This window comes from Rhinatrema bivittatum, chromosome 5, assembly GCF_901001135.1.
Source record: "Rhinatrema bivittatum chromosome 5, aRhiBiv1.1, whole genome shotgun sequence".
NCBI classification, from domain to species: domain Eukaryota; kingdom Metazoa; phylum Chordata; class Amphibia; order Gymnophiona; family Rhinatrematidae; genus Rhinatrema; species Rhinatrema bivittatum.
In genome coordinates this window covers 62,169,892-62,189,175 of record NC_042619.1, presented here as the reverse complement: position 1 = coordinate 62,189,175, position 19,284 = coordinate 62,169,892, and the positions used below count along the sequence as shown (strand labels likewise).

The 19,284-nt window shown below is 43.6% G+C and overlaps 1 protein-coding gene across 3 annotated transcripts in view; it reads right to left on the bottom strand.

The window, feature by feature from the left end:
- Positions 1–19,284, bottom strand: part of ARHGAP42 (Rho GTPase activating protein 42) — a 605,600-nt gene that overhangs the window by 245,199 nt on the left and 341,117 nt on the right. For all 3 annotated transcript variants that reach the window (XM_029602393.1, XM_029602394.1, XM_029602395.1), the window contains one exon: positions 12,997–13,068. In XM_029602393.1, the coding sequence (XP_029458253.1) occupies positions 12,997–13,068 (72 nt within the window). The remainder of the gene's footprint in view (positions 1–12,996; positions 13,069–19,284) is intronic.

The following is a 19,284-nucleotide window of genomic DNA, read 5'->3' as shown; positions in this document are numbered from 1 at the left end:
GCAAGGTCTTCCTGCAAGTTCTTGCAATCCACTTGTGATTTAACAACTCAGAATAATGTTGCCTCATCTGCAAATTTAATCACCTCACTAATGATACAAAACCAAATATAAATGCAATATCCCAAGGACAGCTAGCACTAACAATTTCAAATAGCTAACACTGTATCTGACCCTCACTCTATTATAGATTAATATAGTGGCATGCTATCACCATCACAGTTTGAAGTCCAATAACATTTTAATGTTTCATCATGAATTTCACTTTGATATGGTTTCAATAAAAAAACTAATTTTTCTGGTGTCAGCATAAGTACCAGATAGTGTGCCAAATTTAATAGGGAAAATGTGTTTTAAAGCTGCAGTTTTTGGGGCCAGCCGAATGATTCCGAGGCAAGTTTTGTGTACTTCTAGGAGGAAGGTCCCAAGTTCAATTTTTGGATCGCATCTTTCGCACCCTGGGAAGGCCAGGGTGCGAAAGATGCGAAAGATTTACAACCCATGATAACAGGGTCCTGGAATGAGCCCTGGTACATGACTCCCGGCTGCAGGACCATTGCTGTAATGATCAGACTAGGAACAGTGGGATGTTGGGTCTATTAAAATTGGGGGAAAATCCCCAGGTAGCTATGCATGAACACTAATGGTACCAGCATCCCAGCACTGGTTCTGACTGAGCTTGAAGAAAAAGAAATCTGCAGTTTTTGAGAAAAGGAAGGGGCAAACCTTAAACATTAAGCTTCTAATAATTTTCTGCCTTATTTTTCCTCTTACTAAACATTCTAAACATTTTTTACCCAAGGTTGCCCAAAATAAGATAGTTTCTAGTTTGGGGAGTTTTAAAAAAAATGAAGATTTTAAAATTGTGCAATACATATGCACACTAGAAAGCAAAGAAGAAAAGAGAACAGCATTTGAGAAAGGCATACTTGGACAGGCCATCACCATGGAAATCATCATTATACAATAAATGCACTGATGCAGATGTTCATAGAGGCATGGCGTCACTATGGAGATACATTATTAGTTCTGATATTCACAGTGACATAGCATCATTATATATTTGACACCAATATTGCAACCCTTTCTTTAAAATACACAAAGACATCAGGAAACCTCTGCTAACCTGCCTGAAGCAACTAGCAAATTCTTCAGCAATAAATGCTGGTTAATTTCCCCGTCCTTTAAAGGTAATCAAGGTGGCAAAGTTTTTAAGGCTATTTATAGTTATACAGGATCCCTAAACATAGAGACATTACTTATTAATGGCAGTGTTCATACTAATATACTGCTTTGTAAAAATTGCCAAAGCATTAGAGTAAGAATATAGTAATATTCATAATGATCCTGTGAAGATGAGCTCGTATCAAGTTCTTTTGGGGTTGAAACTTGTCTTCTTCCTCCTTGCCAGAGGTGAAATTTTCATTCAAAGTCCATTACTTACAGTTTACAACTCAGTTCTATGGCCTGAGTCATCAAGGCATTCCAGACATGCATGTGAAGGGACTAGATTAACTCCGTGTGTGTGTGGGGGGGGGGGGGGGGGGAGACGACTCTTCTGCCTTTATATACTGGCATGCTGCTGAATTCTGTAGAAGCTAGCTGCTAGACTTCTCAAATGGAAATTCCCTACCAATGTTTTGGCTCTCACGCTATCCTGGTCATAGCCTATGCTCTGTTGTCCTGAGGGTGTTCCAGCCTGTTTCTCTCTGTTTCTTCACCATTTACCTGCTTTTCTTCATTCCTCTCTCAACTTCCTAATCTGTTCCACCTGACTTCCCAGACTAGTTTCCCTTGAAACACCATCTCCCAGCAAGCTTTGCCCAAGGCTAACATCTCCACTTTGACTTTCAATGATTCCTACAGAGCTCCCTCTGATCACATGTTGGAAATGTGATACCTTGGACCAAGGTGGAGTTGGCATAACTTGCAGGGTGGAGCCTCGCAGGTCCCCACTATTGGCAAGCGGAGTTGGAGGAGGCAGAGGCCCATATGGAGCTTTGCCTATACTAGCCCATGTTCCCCTTGGGGTAAGCCTTTGGGTCTCAGGACCAGCAGGTCTTAGGTGAGGACCTCTGCCTATGGTTGGAGGATCAGTCGAGGTCACTTGGATAGAGCAGGTAAAACTAAAAGCAGACTGTGGTCAGTGGCAGTCGGCATTCGAGGAGGTCCAGTAGTCTGGCAATGGTCAGTGGCAGGCGGCATCCAAGGAAATTCAGAAGTTAGGCCACAGTCAATACTGGGTATCCGTTTGTGGAAAAGGTGGGACAGAGAGGCAGGGCAGGAAGTCAAGGAGCAACACAAGAGAAAAGGCACAATGAAGAACTGAAAACTGACCATGGGGACTGAGGAACGAGATGACCACAAGGAACTGAAGAACGAAGATGCTGGAACTGAAGACATGGACTCAGGAAATGGAGAATGTAGAAACAGGAACACTGAGGCAACTTAAGCTACTAGGCAGTAGGGAGACCTGTTGCCAAGGCGAAGAGGGGATGCAGCAGTTGCCTTTTATAGGTTCTTCCCTGTGAGGTCATCAAGGGGCACCGCTAGCCATTTCCCATCGCAGGCCCTTTAAGTAAAGGGAAATCAGGCGTGCCTGCATGAAGGGAGGCCCTGGGGAAGGTGTCAGCAGCATCCTGCTGTGGAGACAGTCAATGGCATCCAGGCATGCTGTGGAGCGGGTTCCTACCATGGGGGAGGGAAGAGAGAGATGCAGCAGCATTAGGGAGCAGCTGGTGAGGCCCAGCCTGATGGGTAAGTGTGGCGGTTCGTGGGAAGGGCCCACAGACTACCAAAAGCAACAGGTCAGCTTCCCAAATTTCAGGAAAGGCATGCCTGTTTGTTTACAGATACCATATTTCTATGGAGATAAATTATTTATAAAAATGTCTATGACTTCAAATAAAAAAGATATGTCCAGGGAAGTTTACAAAATGCACCAAGATGTGTAATATAAAAGGAGAAATTTGGTTTTACCTGAATTTCCTTTCCTTGAATCCTGCTACAGCAGTCCAGATGTATCTTGTAATTTATTAGTAGTTTGGATACTTATACATTTTGTAATTATTGCTATTGTAATTACTGTTTTCACTGATGTACTGTTTTTTGGTGTGAACGACCTTGATTGTCTACAGAACGACGGGATACAAATAAATAAATAATAGATGTGTGGGTTTTATCCCTTTACTAGCAGATGGAGATAGAGGACACATTTTTTTCTGTGACATCGTCATTGGCTGTTACCATGGTGCAGCTCCAGCACAAAGTCAATATTCTTAATTCAAACCATGGAAGAAAAAATGAACAACTGATTCAAACTGTGAAACATGTATATAAGGATCCTGTAAAGAAATAATCCTTTGAAATTCTTCTTGGATTAATGAAGAAGAGAAAAAAGGAAGAGAAGAAGTGAAGAGTAAATTTAACAGTGCCCTCTTTATCTCTGTAAACTGAAGTACATTCCTTCAAAGACTGCACAAGCCCACCTTCCTGAGAGGGTCCTAGATAGGTGTAGCAGGACCCAAGGAAAGAAAATAATCATGTAAGACTAAATTTCTCCTTCCTTATTCTGCTACACCAGTCCAGATGTGTGGGAAGGAGCCAAGCCCAATTCATCTGGGAGGGAGGAAGTTAGGGCCACCCTGAGAACACAAGGCTGCATCCTCGTTGCATGAACATCCAGACTGAAATGTTTGGTGAAAGAATGTAAGGAAGACCAAATGACTGCCTTATAAATATCCTTCAGGGCAAGAGTGGAATTTTCATCTAAGAAGAAATGTAACCTTTCATCGAGTGTGCATGAAGGACTTTCAGAGGCTGCCAATTCTTCAATAAATAAGCCGAATCAAATGATTTCTTTTTAAAACCATCTAGCCAAAGAGGTTTTAGAAGCCTTGTGACCCATTGGAAGCCCTGCAATTAAAACAATCTGTAAGATTTCTCAAAAAAAAAAAAAAAGGATTAGAAACTGCTAAATACCTAAGATGATCCCGACAGAAATTCAATAACTGGAGTGACTTCTCTGATTTAACTGGAACACAGAAACCAGTAAGGTAAAACAGACTGGTCTATGAGACCATGAAATCAATGAGAAGACCAGAAAAGGATTTCTGCAAGACAAGGCTGAACAAACAGGAAGATCATCTTCAGTGTTAAATCCTACAGAGAAGCACTGTTAAGGGGCTTGTACAAGAATCCTACTAAATCTCTGTGAAATAGATCAAGGTCCCACTGAGGAAGCACGGCCCTAGAAGGAGGTTGAAGACATTACACCCCTTAGGGGAAAATGAGAAAAATCTAGTTGAAAAACAATAAAACTTTCTGAACTGTATTCTCTATAACAGAAGATACTAGCCATTTGAAACTTCAGAGAAATTTGGAATCCAAGCTGAATGCAACCCTCTCTGAAAGGGCCAAATATTTGTTGGAAATATTTGATTACCATAGCAATATAAACCACTCACTGCAGCATGTTTCAAATAAATGCTAGACTCAAACATACGCAAGCAAAAGAGTATTCTTATGAATCTTCAACAGTATAAATGTTATTGAATGGAAATATCTTACTATGCAATTGTGATCTTTCAAAAACTAGGCCGTAAGATAAATGGAGCTGAACTCTTCATGAAAATTGGAGCTTGATTTAGGAGACCTTGATCTCTTAGGAATTGTACTGGAAAATCAAACTGTACTCTCACAAGATCTGCATGCCAAGGACTTCTTGGCCAATTTCCAGCCAGTAGAATGACCAGCGAAAACTATTTTACTCTCGTAAGGTCCTCCCATTCAGAAGCCAGGGAGAAAGCACATACAACAGCTCTCCCTTTGACTACAGTTGGACGAGAATGTTTATCCCCTGCACCCACTCCCTACCTTGCTACACGTCACCTCCTGGGTCCTTCCTTCTTTTTCACTGTTTCCACATAGAATCTAAAGGTTGCTAGTCATCTTATATTACTCTCTCTTTACATGGTTATATTATGCATCTTTTGTTAGACTTCTACAATCTGAGAAATAAGCAATGTGTGTCTTCAAGACCTAGAGCAATGTGAAAGCTGAACTAGTCTCTGTGCTGTCTATACGCATAGGTCATCCTTGCACTGGGGACAAGGTTGTTGCTGTTTGCCATAGATGTGCTGTGTGGTCTGTTTTGTCATCTAAGTTGACGAGAGATGGGTGATGGTTATAAGGTCAAACTCCTTTGTGTGCAGCTGCAAATGGATGCTTGGTATGTGACAGTTCACCTTTCTTTTTCACAGCTGCCAGTGTTTGCTTCGATGAGGTTGGATATTACATGTCATGCTGTTGCTATTTGAAGCTGTAAAGTTTCTGGCGTGATGAAGATTTGGCTGCAAGATTCCAGGAAAAACCTCAATAAATTTAAGGCCATGAGTTTAGGATACTTAAGATATATCTACTACTCCAGGACAAATGCAAAACAAGAGAGGCTGTCGTTTCTTGCACTTTCGCAAAGAAGTTTCAAAGGAGAAATGGCACCAGCTGAATCATTTGCAAATGATTTTGTGATACAGACATTTCTGACTGACTAGTACCTTAATGTGCAGAAAGGATCAGATTACTGTCTCCTTCAAAAGCAACTAGAAATGGCTGGAAACAGGTCTTTTAAAACATTTTCATTGCAATGGAACTGGATAGAATAAAACAGTGTAGGAACAAGGGACAACTTCCACAATTTTCTATGAGGAAAAAAAAAATTTAAAAAAATAAACAATTTTTCCCTCAAATAGGATATAATTAGATCTATTTGTGCAAAGTGGATCCGAGCTGTTGGAAGTGAATTGACTTGACAGCTTGCATTCAGGAAAAAAAATAAATAGAATTAGTCTAAAGAAAGGGTACCCGAACAAAATCGCTAAGTACTCTGAGCTGTACATAAAACCTTAACTCCATTGTGATCTAGGGTTTGCAATTTTTTTCTCATACATTCAAGTAGCAAATGACAAACCTCACCCATGTATGGGACTCCCAAACAGGCATGACTTACCAAATGGTAGAAGCCAAATGAAGACAGCAACAGTTTTAGTTTCCCTTGGATGGAAAGGCGGAAAAAGAAAAACCAAACCACCAAGAATAAGACAATGAAAGAAAGCTCTTTCCAACTAGTACTGATTGCCAACTATGCAATACCAGTCCTTTGTTTCAAACTCCTTTTCTATAATGTGATTTCCAAGGCTGTTAATCAATAAACAAGCATAAGAACAATCCATGCTAGACTACGGCTGACAGTAGAGGATAAAGTTTTTCTGTGCTCAAATCAGCTTCAAAGCACATCAAGAAAGTGATTCATCAAACCATGTGATGTAAAGCTAGTCAAAAGGAGCAGGCAGAAATAATACAATTATACATTATCAGTAAGAGAGAGGAGTCACAACAAAGCACAACATACAATTAATCTTGAAGCATACACAGAATGTAATTAAAGACACAATCAGGCAGTGAAACCAAGTAGAGTTTTGGATATTAAGTGAGCTCTAAGGAAGCCTATTACACAAGAGGTCCCCAAACTACAGCCCTCAGGCCACGGACAAATTTCGTGTGGCCCATGGTGAGGGCTGCAGGAGTGACGGGAGCTGGTTCTGACAACGTCAGCTGCCCACTACTAATGCCCTCACCACAAGCAAGTGCAAAACTCACGGCCGGCACTTCCTCACCTCGCTGATCTTGCAACGCACAAGATTAGCAAGGAGATGAAGTTCCAGCTGCCAGCTCTGAATGTGCTTGCGGTCTGGGCACAGGTAGTGTGTATCAGAGGGGTTGGTAGTGGCAGAACACGCCCTCATTACTCCTCCTGCAGCCACCGCTTACTGGCAGAGAGAAGAGCCTAGAGCAGGCTGAGGACCCGGCCACAGCCCAAAGGTTTGTCGGTGGGGAGGGGGGCACATGTGCACCAGGATGGGAGTTAGTGCCTCGCTGACACTATCCCTTCAGTGACTCACTTAGCAGCCTTGGTTTCTGCTGCCTCTGCTACCCCTGATCCTGTACCCTTTCTTCTCTGGGCAAACAAGGCAGGGGCAGACACTGGGGGAGGGAATGAGGCAGGGGCAGATGCTCGGAAAAGGAGAGGCATAGGAGCAGGCTTGCTTCCTTCAAATAAATACAGAATTAGTATTATTAATAGTCTGGCCATGTGCCATACCTCTGGGAGTCCTCCCACAAGATCTGCCCTATACCTAGGATTGCCAACTTTTCCAGGGAGCAGGAACGGACACCTGGGGGGGGGGGGGGCTGCAGCTGCCCCCTTTTTCCCCTTTTCAAATTGAGCACTGATGTTTTCCTAGGCAAGTTCTTGCCTGCCTGTCTTTGGGGGCTCGGTTCAACTCTCCTCTTCCCCTGCGACTCCCCGGGAGGAGAGCGCGAAGTAGCAACAAATGCAGCACAGCTCTGGGAGAGGCAGAGGAGGGGGGAGAGTCAAACCCGAAAACAGGAAGGTGACTGGAGCGCTGCCAGGCTGCCACCACTGATTGGCCCCTGGCCCTGCCTACCAGACACTGTATAACAGGCTGCAAAACCGGGCCGTCTGGTTGCAAAAGGGGCAGTTGGTCACCCTACCTATACACCTCGTCCTCTTCCCCAATATTTCAAATCACCAAGGCAGGCCAGTCCCACCCAACCCCCGCTGAGCAAATTCTCCAAGGGGTACCCCCCCTCCCCTGCTGATCTTAGTGATTTGAAATATTCAATGTGGGCCCCCTTGTCTAGAATTTGGGGACCTCAGCATTGCACGCTGGAAGAATTTGGGTGATTTTTTTTTTTTTTTTTTAACTCCTTTAGTTTAAGGATCAATCTTGACTAAAACTAGGAATTGACAGAATGGAGATTTAATTAACTCAATTGCATAGCACAACTGCTAACTTATTTGTATGCTAGGATTTCTGTCTGGTTCTATGTATTGTCTTGCTGGGCTGATTTGTTTTGTCAGGGTACTTTATGGTGTCTAAGCTGGAACGTGTGCTGTCTTTTCAGTGCATTGTTTTAAAACGGGGATATAGTTTTATTTCTGTTATCTGTATTACCTTCATTCTCTTGCTTTTAGCATTTTTTTTTACACAATAAGCAGCTTATAAAATGTAAATAAAAGACTGCTTGGTAATCAAAAAATATCACTACTCAAACAGCAGAGGACAAACATTTTTCAAACCTGGAACTGCTAGATGATGTTTTCAAAGCAAAAGTCTAATAAGGAAAATGTTTGGAAATGTTAAAAAAAAAATCAAGTTGGGGGGCCAGTGAAACAATAAATGTAATGTAAAAGTATTTATTGAGATTATGCTGAAAAGCTGGAATACATTTAGAGCTTCATTTATAGTTAATACATAGAACCTGGCTCCATTCTTCATGTCATCCATGTAGGTTTCAGAGTTTTTAAACAAGGAAGGTATAAATTTGTATTATAAAATGTGCCATACCACATACTCAGGAAGAGGTGAACATCTTAGCTACTCATTTTCTGCAAGGTGGAAGTGCTTTGCAATTAACAGGCCGAAAACATACAGCACTTTGTAAAAGTATTCACCCCTTTGTACATTTTGGGGTAGATTTTCAAACCGCGTGAATTGGCGTACTTTTGCTGGCGCATCAGGCGCAAGCAAAAGTACGCGGGATTTTAGTAGATACATGCGTAGCCGCGCGTATCCGCTAAAATCCTGGATCGGCGCGCGAAAGGCTATCGATTCTGTATAGCCGGTATGCGCCGAGCCGCGCAGCCTACCCTCGGAGGGAACTTTCTTTTGCCCTCCCCTCACCTTCCCCCCTCCCTTCCCCTACCTAACCCACCCGCCCGGCCCTGTCTAAACCCCCCCCCTTACCTTTGTCGGGGGATTTACGCCTCCCGGAGGGAGACGTAAATCCCCGCGCGCCAGCGGGCCGCTAGCGCGCCGGGACGCAACCTGGGGGCGGGTATGGAGGGCGCGGCCACGCCCCCAGACCGCCCCGGGCCGTAACCATGCCCCGGGCCCGCCCCCAAAACGCCGCGCCGACCGGGCCCGCCCCCGACACGCCCCCCTCGCCAAACCCCGGGACTTACGCGAGTCCCGGGGTCTGCGCGCGCCGGTAGGCCTATTGAACATAGGCCTACCGGCGCGCAGGGCCCTGCTCGCCTAAATCCGGGCGGATTTAGGCGGATTTAGGCGAGCAGGGCTCTGAAAATCCGCCCCTTTGTCACATTCTGCTGTCTAAAGCATACAAATCAAAATGCATTAAAGAAGGAGTCTGTTTCACTGATCTACACAATGTACTCTATACATTCATCGTGAAAGAACAATTATAGACATATTCCAAAAGTAACTAAGAATAAAAAAAAATAAAATAAATACTCTTGATTGCATAAGTCTTCACACCCATCAAACCCAAATTAGCTCCTCTTCCAATAAAGCCCACTTATGTGAAATCATACCAATTGAGCTCTTAGATGAAGAATTAAGCTGTTTCTGCTGAAGGGAAGTGAATCTGAAGCAAAGGTCAAAACATTGAAAAAGCTGCTGCCAGAAGAACTCCAGAATAATGTTGTTTATTTATTTATTTACTTGCCATATCAGAATATCCATCATAGCAAGAGGCAGATTGGGGGAAGGCTATAAGAAAACTTCAATGTATTTGAATAACCCTTGGGGGCACTGTCGGGTCCATCATTATAGAGTGGAAACACTGGCACAAACAAGACACTGCTGCGATCAGGCCATCTCTCCAGAGTCAATAGCTGCGGGTTAAGGAAACTGCTGCAAGTGGTCACTATGAGGCCTAAGATTACTTTAAAAGAACTGCACAGGCCTCTGGCTGAGAATGGGGAAAATACTGATTGTTCGACAATTTCAAGATTACTCTACAAACATAGCCTGCATGGGAGAGTTGCAAGTAGAAAGCCACTGCTGAGGAAAAGCCGAATGACGTGCCACGTAGCATTTACAAAGACGCATTTAGGGGTCACTGCATGCATGTGGGAGAAGGTCTTCTAGCCTGATGAGACCAAATCCAGCACATCACCCTACTAACAGCTTCCTTACAGTACGGCACTGTTGGGCAACATTATGTCATGGGGGATGCTTTGCAGCGGCGAGGACAGGGAGGCCTGTGAAGATCAAGAGAAAACTGGATGGTGCAAAGTACAGACAGAACCTGGGGGAGATCCTTTTCCAGTCTGCCACAGAACCAGGAATGGGGAGAAGATTCACCTTACAGCAGGACAATGAGCCTAACCAGAAAGCAAAAGCAACAATGGGCTGGGCTCAGCAAGAAGAAAGGGAATGTCCCAGACCTGAATCCAATAGAAGGTCTGTGGCAAGGCTCGAAGACTGCAGTCCACTGATGTCCCCGGTGAACTTGAAAGAGCTTGAACTCTTCTGCCAACAATGGGCAAAAACTGCACTATTCCATTGTGCAAAGCTGGTAGACACTTATTATAAATCTCAGGACTATAAAAGGGGCTTCCACAAGTATCAAGGGCAAGGGGAAATGTGGAAAAGAGGATTTGAATTCATATAACAATCAACAAGGACTGAACTCTTCACAGTCTGGGTAAACAAATAAGCGAGGGGGTAGCTTGCTTATTATGGCGGTTACTACCTAAACCAATTAAAACTGATACATCACTTTGAATGCGTATACAGAGTTGCTCTCTGCTTCAACAGCAGGGGGAAATGTGGAAAAGAGGATTTACAATCAGACAACATCCAACAAGGCATTGATCTATGCAGTCTGGGTAAACAAGCATCGGGGTAACTTGCTTGAGGCGGTGGTTACTACCCTTAACCATTAAGCCTTATGCTCACCTTTGATGCAACTCCAACATTACTCTCTGCATCAATGGCAGTGGGTGGCAGGAAATTTGAATCAAACAGTTACCAACAAGGACCCTGAACTTGGGGGTTGATGAAACAGATAAGTTTGGGAAAATAAGTTTGGGAAAATAAGTGTGGCAGCTTGCTGGGCAGACTGGATGGGCCGATTGGTCTTTTTCTGCTGTCATTTCTATGTTTCTATGTAAGGGGTGAGAAGACTTATGCAATCAAGACTTTTTGTTTTTTTTATTCTCTTTTACTTTTGAAATATTTCTAGACTTGTTCTTTCACAATGAAAGTGTAGTGTAATCTGTAAATCAGTGAAACAAGCTCCTTCTTAAATGCATTTTAATTTGTATATTTTTAGACAGCAAAATGTGAACAATGTACAAGGGTATGATGACTTTTACAAGGTACTGCAACTATTTCTTTACACTGCTACCGTGATTTGTTTGCACATTCTTTCCATCCTCATAATACTGAATCAGGCAGATGGGCTGGAGAGGGAACGTGCCTTCTTTAAAACTCAAGATCAGAAAGAGTCTCTGCCAAGAATCATCGATTTCATAGCGATAAAATCGTAGGAATGTCAAGTATGATTTATCACAGTTTGGATTTTGACAGTTCATTCAGCGTCCATGTGGGTCAATATTTCTCACACTTTAGGCGGATTTCTCATATAACAGGCGTACTTGTAAACCTACCAGCTACAAGCTCATACAACAGTCTTCCCACAAAACGAGGTTAATGTAACTGACTTGCTAAGTGGCCTGCAGCAAAGCTTATGGAGAAGGGAAGTGAAGGAGTCCCAGCCAATGTTCCCTTTAATTTCACCAGTGGATGTGTACTGCAGTTGGGCTCATAACTTTGCTAGTGTGCAGAGAGAGAGGTTCCTCCATTGTGCAACAGTGGGCTGTTTCTACCCCTTTCCATCGTGTGCTGTTTCTACAGACGTGCCACCACCAGGGTTTCATCTTTTGCTTCCTTTCTCCCTCATTCTCTCCATCTTGCTACCTTTCATTATCATCTCTTCGCATTCCTCCATAGCTGTTTTCTCACATCTTTCAACTCTCACCTATGCTGCCATTTCTCTTATATAACCCTTCCATTTCTGTTTCTCCTATTCCCTGCACCACCTCTGGCTATTCCTCCATTCCATCATCCATCTCTATTAAAAGTCTCATTTCATTTCTTACTCTTCCTCATCCGTACTCTACTTTTATCTCCTTTTCCAACATCCACCCCTCCCTGCCTCTTTCCTTGCATCTGCTCCCCCTGCCTCTCCTCCCCTTTCCTCATCTGCCCCACTTCTCCCCCCCCCCCTTCTCAGCATCTACCCTCTGCCTCTCTCCCTGCTTCTCCTTGCCTCCATCAGCTAACCTAACTGTTCACCAGAAGCCACTGCTGATCATTATGCACAGGCACCACGGACATTTTCAGTGCTTGTAGGTTGACACTTCCTGACTGCTGATCTCACGATATCAGCAACTAGGAAGTGTTGGCCAACAGGTTTTAAAAATGCGGTGCCAGCAGAGCAGTCAGCAGAGGCAGAAGATGCTCCATTTGTTCCTCCTGCCTGGTTCTGTGATTCTGCAGCAGTACAGATTGCCCGACCAGTTTAGCAACACGCATTGCTGAATGCACCCACTCCTTAGAGGGAACACTGGGCCCACAACTATTGTACAGTGATAAACTAAGAGCCTGATTTTCAAAAGCATTTACTCGCATAAAATTTGGTTTTACATGTGTAAATGCATTTTAGTCATGTAAGTGGGCCTTTAAAAATTGCTACAATATATGCCATTGAATTGTCCATAGGATTTACTTGTGTCAGTGCACTTTACATGCGTAAATGGCTTTTGAAAATTGCTACAATAGTATGATACATTTACATGCATTGCTCCTTTGAAATCTTACCACCTAAGGGAGATGTCTTATTTATATGTATGGAGCAAGTGCATAGTACATTTGAGCCCTTAATGGTCAAACTTAAGGTATGAGTATGAGTTTCTGAGAAAGCCACCTGGCCAAAGGATTACATTAAAGGGGCCTAAAATCCCAGGTAGCTGAGAATGAAAATTCATGGCATAGCAGCCCCAGCTGGAAGTCAAAAGGAGGAGAAGGAACCTGCTGGAGAAAGTGTGATCAAATAATACTTGCAAAAAGACAACAAAGAAGAGTTTGTAGAAAGTGCACAGCTTACTTTGGCAGCTCCTATTTGCTCTTTACGGAACTTCTCAAGTGGTGCTATGAGAACATCATTCGCATTCTGTATCTGAAAAATGAACAGTGAACATTTTGTGATAAACAGAGACATCCTTTCTACTATATGTGTACATCTAAAAAACGTTGAGGTCCATATTCAAAGGTTATTCATCTAAATGGCAAATGTGGCATTTTCAGTCACTTAGGCTAAATTATAGCAGGATGAGCAGTTATCCAGCAATAATTTAGCGGGATAAAAAAAAGCATTTCAGGGGCATTTCGGAAAGGGGTTGAGTTATCCAACTAACCGAGCTGAATATTGGGCATATCCGGCTAGGTTAGCCGGATAACTTTAGACCTGCTTCAGAGCAGGCCTAAGTCATCCGGCCTTGTGTGGATGGATAACTCATTACTTATCCGGATATCTTCGGAGATATCCGGGAAAGCAGCACATCTTAGGGAAAAAAAAAGTTGCTGGCCTCCCCTACCTCCTTGGCTGTCCCACAACTTAGGAAACACCTCAGCAATTTGGAAACTTTACAGCTTTCATAAGATGACCACCACTGGCCCAGGCCTCCCCTCCCTCCCCACTAAAAATACTTTAAATGTCCCTCTTCTAGCCCCTCCCCAATCACCCTCCCCCCATCCCGGCTGATACCCTTCCACCCACCCATTACCTCCAAAAGTGGCCCTCTGACCTAGGATCGCTGTTCTCAGTGATCCAGGCTGCTTCTAGCATAATTTAGGCTATTACCTACATAACGCTTCCTAAGGTTACTGCAAAATACCAAAACATATTTGGCCAAATTTATATTTAAATATAGCATGATAAAACTAATTATTTAAAAAATCACATCCCATTCTAACGTAAGCAAACAAATTCAGCATCTATATTTGCTCCCAAAGAAATAATAACCAAGAGTGGCTATGATAGAGGTTTATAAAATGATGGCTGCTGAGTTCAGCAATTTTGTTGAAGAAGAAACAGAGTTAATAATCCTGAGAGGAGAAAAGTGCTCTCCTAGGAATTTAGTGTGGAATATAAAACAGAGATGCTGAAGTCCTCAAAATTCTTTATTGGTAAAAGAATATTCCAGTAAGTGCCCGACTCAAGGCCTGAGTTTCGCCCAATGGAGGGCTGCTTCAGGGGCTAAAATAAAAGAATCATTGCAAGATTTAATTACAATGAAGTTCATAAGCAACACACAGAAAAAACATTTTACCTTATAGATTAATTTTTTATATAAAAGAAAAGAGATCAACATGCAAGAGAATAAACAGTAAAAGGACAAAAAGCCATATTTAAAAAGAAATCCAGGTAAATTGCATCATGTACTGGTCCTTGATCTAATTCTCTAGTCACCCAATCAAAAACATCTATCAGATTCATCTGACAGGACCTTCCTTTGGTAAAACCATTGTTATGGGAGCGTGGGAGCGATCCCATCTCTGTTGGTATACGTGTGCCCCTGGGCGACGACACAGCTGAAGAGGAGCTCCAGCAAGTGCCGAGGCAGGTGAGAGGCGTCTGAGTGCAGGCTGGTGAAGATAGACATTGACCACTGCCGCACCTGTACGCAGTAGAGAGACCCAGACAACGCAATGTTTGGTCTCATGAGTGGTCCTCAGACTACTCCTAGCCCTTTCAGACCTGCCACATGGAGCAGCAACTGCGACAGGGTGAATGGTGGTCAAAGGATGAAGACATCAGACAAAGACGAATAGAATGATCAACACTCAGGATATGTGAGGGCTTCACAGAGGAGGTTGCTTGGAAAATTAGAGGGTGACTCCAGATATGTGAGGACTTCACGAAGAGTCACAAGGTCACACATCCTGTACAGGTTCTGCCATGATACGCGCCCTACACAACCAATGTGAGCTGGTCGCGGACCACGCCGGCCGGCGCGCCCTACACAGCCCGACAAGGGCTCCAAGGGCTGTATAGAGAAAAGAGAGAGATCCAATGATGACTCAGACGAGGCCTGAACCGGAGTGTGCCTTGCACGGCCAGTGAAGACAAGGCAAGGGAATGCCAAGGTGCAGGTTAGGAAAGTCCATCGTGGAGGAGGACGAAAGGATGAGACGACATCTGAAGACAAAGACGGTCTGGATGCGTGAAGTCGTGAAATCAAGGAAGACAGACATGGAAGGTATATTTTATATTATGTCATAGAACACTCTACACAATCTGGTAAAGCAAAACTTAGTTTACTAAATGTTGTAAATATATGGATAATAAATCAGCAAAGTAATATCAACACTGAATAGAATATCACAGTAAGCTGTACATAAATCAATACAGGTAAATAGGAGACAGAAATAAAGCTAGAATATTAACAAAGAACAAAAAAGAACAAAAGAACAGAAAAACACCTCCCTTATACGCCCTCCTCTATATAAGCCAGTGTTCATAGGAAATCTGGAGGACATGGGCCCAGGGACTCTGAAAGAATGCCTTGCTCTGTGTTCCTTTCAGCTCATCCAGCTAAAATAAGCAAATGCTATGCTTTATATATATCCCTCTCTGCAAGTTAGGTGCTTCAATTTGCACCTTAACCAGGAAGGTATTTCAATACCAGTCTTTTGATCTCCCATTTGGTAAAATACATCAATTGTTTAACTTATTATCAGTTCATTGGTATGGGTACTACTCTTTAGCACTTGATCTTCCCAGGTGATAAATACTAAGGGGCGGATTTTCAGAGCCCTGCTCGCGTAAATCCGCCCAAAACCGGGCGGATTTACGCGAGCAGGGCCCTGCGCGCCGGGAAGCCTATTTTACATAGGCCTCCCGGCGCGCGCAGAGCCCCGGGACTCGCGTAAGTCCCGGGGTTCTCGGAGGGGGGCGTGTCGGGGGCGTGTCGGGGGGCGGGCCCGGTCGTCGCGGCGTTTCGGGGGCGTGTCGGCAGCGTTTTGGGGGCGGGTACGGGGGCGTGGCTACGGCCCGGGGGCGTGGCCGCGCCCTCCGTACCCGCCCCCAGGTCGCGGCCCGGCGCGCAGGAGTCCCGCTCGCGCGCGGGGATTTACGCCTCCCTCCGGGAGGCGTAAATCCCCCGACAAAGGGAGGATGGGGGTTTAGACAGGGCCGGGCGGGTGGGTTAGGTAGGGGAAGGGAGGGGAAGGTGAGGGGAGGGCAAAGGAAAGTTCCCTTCTAGGCCGCTCCGATTTCGGAGCGGCCTAGGAGGGAACGGGGGTAGGCTGCGCGGCTCGGCGCGCGCAGGCTATACGAAATCGATAGCCTTGCGCGCGCCGATCCAGGATTTTAGCCGATACGCGCGACTACGCGCGTATCTACTAAAATCCAGCGTACTTTTGTTTGCGCCTGGAGCGCAAACAAAAGTAGGCTATTCGCGCTCGTCTGAAAATCTACCCCTAAATGTCTTAGTCTTTGATGTCCCCAGAGATACCAGATGAGCCTTGGGGTCATCCCCACTCTTTTATCAGCACATTGGTGCTAGGAAGTCTCAGGAATGAGGAAACAAATGGTAATAGTGTCCTGCTTTTATACAATCTTTGTATTTAAATTATATGCAATATATTGATTCATATTAATCACTGGAGTATGTTTTGATCCATATCTGTCTGTTTGCAGAACAAAGTCTTCCAGAGATCTAGCTAGCTGTCTAAAATTATCTTTCCACAAGACCACACCAGTGTAGATAGATGCGTCAATATTTCTTTTTAATATTGCCCACAGTGCTTCCTCCTTTCCCAAATTCCCTGCTTAGATATTGTTCTTGACAGACAGCTACTCCTCCCCTTTTTTGTCATCTCTATCCTTCTTCTATAGTTTACAGTCCAGTACAGCTGTATTCTAACCATGAGACAAACTGAGCCAATTTTCTGTAATAGCAATGATATCCACGGTCGCCGCCACCATTAAAGCCTGCAGATCTAGAATTTTATTGCTCAGACTATGTGCATTTGTACTCATAGCTTTCCAGCTATTCTCTCTTGGCTTCCTGCTTTTCTTGGCTTCCTTTTCAGCCTTTTTGCTTAAGAGTGGCCTATTGACCTGATTAATTTTGCTAATTTCTACACTCACTTCCTGTATTTGTCGGGGGCAACATTCCAAGTGCACTGTCTTCATTTTGCCATCCTCATCCCCTGTGCCTGATGAGATATGACCTAAATTTCTCTCAAAATCCTTTTCTCTGCCATGAACAAGTGTAGACCATCTTTAACATATAGCCTTTTAGTGTTCTATACATGGTACCAGCCCCTATATATCTAAAACCTTCTTTTCACTCTGTTTTCTGCCACATATTAAAGCTGTCTATGTAGCATAGCCTTTCTTTAAACCAGTGATAGTACCTATAAATTAGCTTTAAAAAAAAGCAAACTGGAAACCAAAGTAGGCTTTTCAGTCAGTGCTGGCTTTACATGATCGTGTATTTTTAGGCCCATTAACAGACTATCTGAAGTGTTTCAGATAAACTGTAGTCTATGTAGCTTTTTTTTCTGAATATCAATGCATTGCAGTAAGCTAGATGCAATGTTATTAAGGCATGGATTGCCATCGGCAGATTGTTTCTTCCTAAGTAGGGTTTTAGATAACAAATGATTGTCATATGGAAAAATGTTACCCCTCCCCGAGTATTATGAGACTGCATGGGCATGTAGGTGCAATATAGGCTACAAATCTGACTTAATCCAGCAACCATTTTCTCTTAGCCAAACTAATATTAAAGACTGCTGCTAAAGGACTTTGGAGTTTCAACTATGTCTTAAGACTTGGAAAATGCAGACATTATACAAAAACAAAATTAGAAACCTTGTTTGATGAGGCTCCAGAAATAGTTTACCTTCTGGCCTCTCTGAACCAGAATTCAACATGGATTGGTCACTGCTTATATTTAAGCATTCCTAAAGCTGGGCAGTCACATATTCCAAGATGAAATCTTCACTTCTCAACAAAAAGGAGAGTCTGCCAATCAAGAGCTGAGTTTGGTCCTCACGAATATTCATGTACTCTTGCCTGTTCATGTGCTATAAAGCAGTGGTTCTCAATCCATTCCTCAGGACACAGCTAGCCAGTCAGGTTTCCAGGATATTTACAATGCATATGCATGAGATAGATTTGCATACACAGAGGCAGTGAGTGCAAATCTATCATATAAATATTCACTGTGGATATCCTGAAATCCTGACTTGCTAAGTGTGTCGTGAGAACTGGGTTAAGAACCCTTGCTATAAAGTAGAACTAAGGAACATGCAAGTAAGGGAGGACCGTTACAATCAGCAAGGCCTTTACCATCATCAGAGCCTTCCATCATTCTGGGGCACAGCCAATCAACAGACATGCCCTTGGGACCAGCATGGCCACTGCTGGTCCTCCAATATCTCTGCCTGCATTCTTGCAACCTGAAGACAGACATTGACCAGAGACACCTTCACTGAAACATAAAGCTGAAGATTTCTTCATAGAAGCTACATCTCTATCTTATCTTACAGACAGCTGGCTCTGAAGTCCCTGTGCCTGACACTATGTTCCTGTCCAGTAGCACAGAAACTCCCTACACACAGTCAAACTGATACAGAGGGGTGCATTCAGAAGAACGCACAGTTTTACCAGCAGTAAAACGCTCATTTTGTTGTGTAATTCTTATTGCCAATGCAGCAAGGAGTTTTAGGCTCACAAAATGTGCATTCTAACATGGGACTACTGTTTAGCACCCTTGCATGGAAATCCCATGCAAATGAGGATATTAAGCAGTACCCCCCCTTCCCCCCTTCCCCCCGATGCAGAAACACTGGAAACCGAGCTCCAGGGTTAGAGATGGAGTTAAGTTTCCAGCACTACTGTGCTGGCATTTAAAACCCTTTAAAATAAAAAAATTTAAAAAAGGAAAAAACAAAAGCCTGGTCTTTCTAGGCTTACCACTACCACTTAGCCAGATAAGTATTTCGTCTAAATGGCGGCGGCCACTTAAACAGATAAATTTATACTTATCCAGATAAGTCTCATCGATTTAAGGAACTGCATCTGCCAGGATTGCCCGCTCCCACCTTCCTGAGTTAAATGTGTGTTCGGCCTGTGCCGAACGCACATTTTACACTTAATGCACTTTACTTTAGCGCCCGATACATTTGCCTAGCATTAGCTTACTGTATCGGAAGTAAAAAACAAAAAAAAATCTGAGCATTAAAACTGTGTGCTAAAAACCAGAGCACAATTTTTTAATGCGAAGATTATTGCATCGGCCTGTGAGAGAGAATGCACCCTGCTTCCATCATTCAGACCAATGCAAGTTGCATCGGCAGTAAGTTTTGCTCACAGAAA